Genomic DNA, 3432 nt, shown 5'->3' with positions numbered 1-3432 from the left:
AGAAGGCTGAGCAGGATGGGGCATGCAAAGGGGCAGAGCTGCATCCTCAGCTTGTGGCCATTGTGGGCTGCCAGGCAGACAGCCTGCCCATCAGGCACTGCTGAGCCCTGGCACGGGTCAGCCTGGGCAACACACAGAGACATGAGTTCCCAGGTGCAGAGAATGATTCCAAGCCCAGCCTGACCTCCCCCAGAAATGCACAGTAGGCTCTCCAGACTCACACCTTCTTTCTGCTAACAGATTGAAGCTGAGGACCAGGAGCTGGCAACCTTCTGTGGCAGGGAGGCAACGGACACAGAGCAGACTCCTGGCCAGCAAGTGATCCTGTCCCCAGGGCCCTACATGGGGCTCACCTTTAGGTCCGACTTCTCCAATGAAGAACGCTTCACCGGCTTTGATGCCCATTACACAGCCGTGGGTAAGCAGTGTTTGAGCCTGCAGGACCAGCTTGCTAGGGTAGGGTAATGAACTTGCAAGGATTATATCCCAGGTCAGCCTTGGGCACCCTGGCAAGGGAAGAACTTGTGTACAGCCCTTGGGCCATATGGGACTCGCTGGGTGGTCATGACTCACCACGTGGGACAACTAATTCCTCAGTGTTGCGGCAAATGTCCCCATGAGGAATGACATGTGGAGGGCTGAAGGGTCACCCCCTTTCCTTGTTAACTCCATCCTAGATGTGGATGAGTGCCTGGAGAAAAGCGATGAGGACCTGACATGTGACCACTACTGCCACAACTACATTGGCGGGTACTACTGCTCCTGCAGATTTGGCTACATCCTCCACTCTGACAACAGGACCTGCAAAGGTACCACCCAGGCACAGCTCAGATGCAGGGATGGTCACACAGGAGGGTCCCTGAGCAGGCAACAGACATACCAAACAGGCAAAATTGCCCTCTTCTGCTGCCAGGAGGGATGAGGTATATCTTCCCCTATAAACAGTAGGCTGGGATTGTTTCTCCCAGGGGCTGTGCTCCTCAGCTAAGCTCTATAGACCTGCTCAAGTCAGAGAAATTCAGAGGTTTAGTCTATGCTCTGAAACTGCATCGTGCAGATTAGCTGGGACTACCTCTCAGCCCAGGACCTCTGTGCCACAGGCATATTTGGAGGTTGGCTGCCTGAGGTTTTCCATGCATGTACTCATATTTGGGGTCCATGGACCCACTCAACGGACCCCACTCCACTGGGAGGGCTCCCAAGTGTGGCCAAGACCAGGACGTGACTATGAGGGCCCTGACAGAGCCATGGCTGTGTTTCAGTGGAGTGCAGTGACAACCTCTACACCCAGAGGAGCGGGGTGATTGCCAGTGCTGACTTCCCCAGCTCCTACCCCAAGAGCTCAGACTGCCTATACCGTATCGAGCTGGAGGAGGGTTTCTTCATCACCCTGAGCTTCGAGGACAGCTTTGATGTGGAAGATCACCCGGAGGTGACCTGTCCATATGACTACATCAAGGTGAGCTGGACTCTGCACACTCCTCCTCTCCTGCTCTCCTTTCGTTTCCTCAGAGCCTTGGTGATGGGACCAAAATCATCCCAGTCTAAACAGGGGTGATGGAGCCATCAGGAGCCCTGTGCTCTATTAACCCCATGTCTGTTACCACATCTGCTTTTTTTTTTCCGTTCACATACCCCCAACACATTGTGATTAAGCCCTGCTGACCCCACTGCAGGCCCATCCTTTAGCCTCAGCGATCCAAGAGACTCCTCAAACCACCCACTCATCTTTGCCTTGGCAGATCAAAGCTGGCCAAAAGGAGTTTGGACCATTTTGTGGAGAGAAGTCCCCAGGACGCATTGAAACTCAAACCAATAGCGTGCAGATCCTCTTCCACAGTGACAACTCCGGAGAGAACAGGGGCTGGAAGCTGTCATACACAGCAATTGGTAACTCCTGCTTCTTTCCTCTGCTTGCTGGGTTTGAGAATGGGAAGGGCTTTATAAACCATGCAGGTAGACACTATGAGTTTAGTTGTCCATGATCCAGTTTTCAGAAAGGATCCACTCCAGAAATCACAAGAGAGGAATAAAACACACAGAGCCCTCCCTCCAGAGTGTGCTATTTTTTCCCCTACACCAGCTGGGCCCTGAAACAAGACCACATTGCAAAGCAGAGCAGTTTTGGTCAGGATAATTGCACAGGCTACTATTCTTAGCTCCCAGATTTGTAATGCCCAAAGCCAGAGGATTACAACCTGAAGCCTTCGTCCCTTCTAGAAGAGCCTGGCTGAGCCATGCCAGTGTAGGCTAAGAGCCACAGCAGGGCAGGGATGCTCAGACTCTGCTACATGGGGTAGGTGACAGAGCTGAGACTCTGGGATTCCTCCATTTATTCATCTGAGTTTTCTTTTGCTTCATTTGCTTTTTATTCAAAGGAAACCCATGCCCAATGGTGCAACCACCAATCAATGGGAAAATTGAGCCTTCTCAAGCCAAGTACACTTTCAAAGACCAGGTTGTCATCAGCTGCAACCCTGGATACAAAGTGCTGAAGGTATGGGGCAACGGTGTGGAGCTGGGAACATGGGTAGGATCCTTCCTTTTAAAGCCATTGCATCTCTGGGTGGGTGAACACAACCCGCACACCATCCTTACCCCTTTCCCAGGGGCAAGGAAAAAGGCTCCTTTGATAGCCACCACCTTTCCTTTCCAAAGACACAGAGGAAGAGAGGAGATAGCACTTTCCTGGACCACCCTCTCAGCATTCCTCTAGAGCCAGCAAGCTCTCAGAATGTCAGGCTTAGCACCTCTGCCAGAGAAAAAGTCAGCAAAAGCCCTGGGGTTGCTGCCAGGGTTCTGCCCACTCCCCACCCGATTGGGCATTGGCTTAGCTTTACAGTCAGCCCTGCAGAGACCAGCCTCCACTGACTGTGAGCTCCTCCAGGGCTTTGGTACATCTTCAGTGAGTCAAGGAGGGCAGAATTTTGGCAGGCCTTCTCCAGGAAACAGCTGAGAACCATAGGGAGTATGGGTGATTCACAGAGTGGCTGTCTTCCCTCCAAACCAGTAGCCTACTGTGACTTCTGATATAGAGTTGGGTATCTCTCAGATCTTCTCCCAGCCCCATCCTTCTTGCAGATCTACCTCCTTACCCATCCCATCATCTAGAATAGCAATAAATTATTCCTGTTCTTCTGCTTTCAGCATGCCACTGAGTGGCTGGCAACAAGAAAACTCTTCAAGATTTTCATTATGATTTTATTGCAGTTTTTAGCTAAAAGTCCTCTTCCAGGGAAAGCTGGATGTAACTTGACTAAATCACCAAGAAATTCCCTTTGTATTGAAAGATGAATTTGCTTGCCTTGAATATTGATAGAGGGTTTTTTGTTGGCACTTTCTGCACAGGATGACCTGGAAAGCGACTCCTTCCAGATCGAGTGCCTGAAGGATGGGACATGGAGTAACAAGGTCCCTATCTGCAAAAGTAAG

The 3432-nt window shown here is 51.2% G+C and overlaps 1 protein-coding gene across 1 annotated transcript in view; it reads left to right on the top strand.

Annotated features, from left to right (window-relative positions):
* Positions 1-240: 240 nt before the first annotated feature.
* MASP1 (mannan-binding lectin serine peptidase 1 (C4/C2 activating component of Ra-reactive factor)) overlaps positions 241-3432 on the top strand; it is a gene marked incomplete at its 5' end in the record, with an annotated part of 12191 nt that continues 8999 nt past the window's right edge. The window contains 6 exons of the mRNA XM_009085007.1: positions 241-418; positions 678-809; positions 1263-1459; positions 1743-1890; positions 2379-2497; positions 3349-3427. Coding sequence (XP_009083255.1) covers positions 241-418; positions 678-809; positions 1263-1459; positions 1743-1890; positions 2379-2497; positions 3349-3427 — 853 coding nt within the window. The remainder of the gene's footprint in view (positions 419-677; positions 810-1262; positions 1460-1742; positions 1891-2378; positions 2498-3348; positions 3428-3432) is intronic.

The sequence above is a fragment of the Acanthisitta chloris genome, unplaced genomic scaffold, assembly GCF_000695815.1.
Source record: "Acanthisitta chloris isolate BGI_N310 unplaced genomic scaffold, ASM69581v1 scaffold29881, whole genome shotgun sequence".
Lineage (NCBI taxonomy): Eukaryota > Metazoa > Chordata > Aves > Passeriformes > Acanthisittidae > Acanthisitta > Acanthisitta chloris.
Note: the sequence above shows the minus strand (reverse complement) of the source record. Positions and strands in the feature narration are given on the sequence as shown.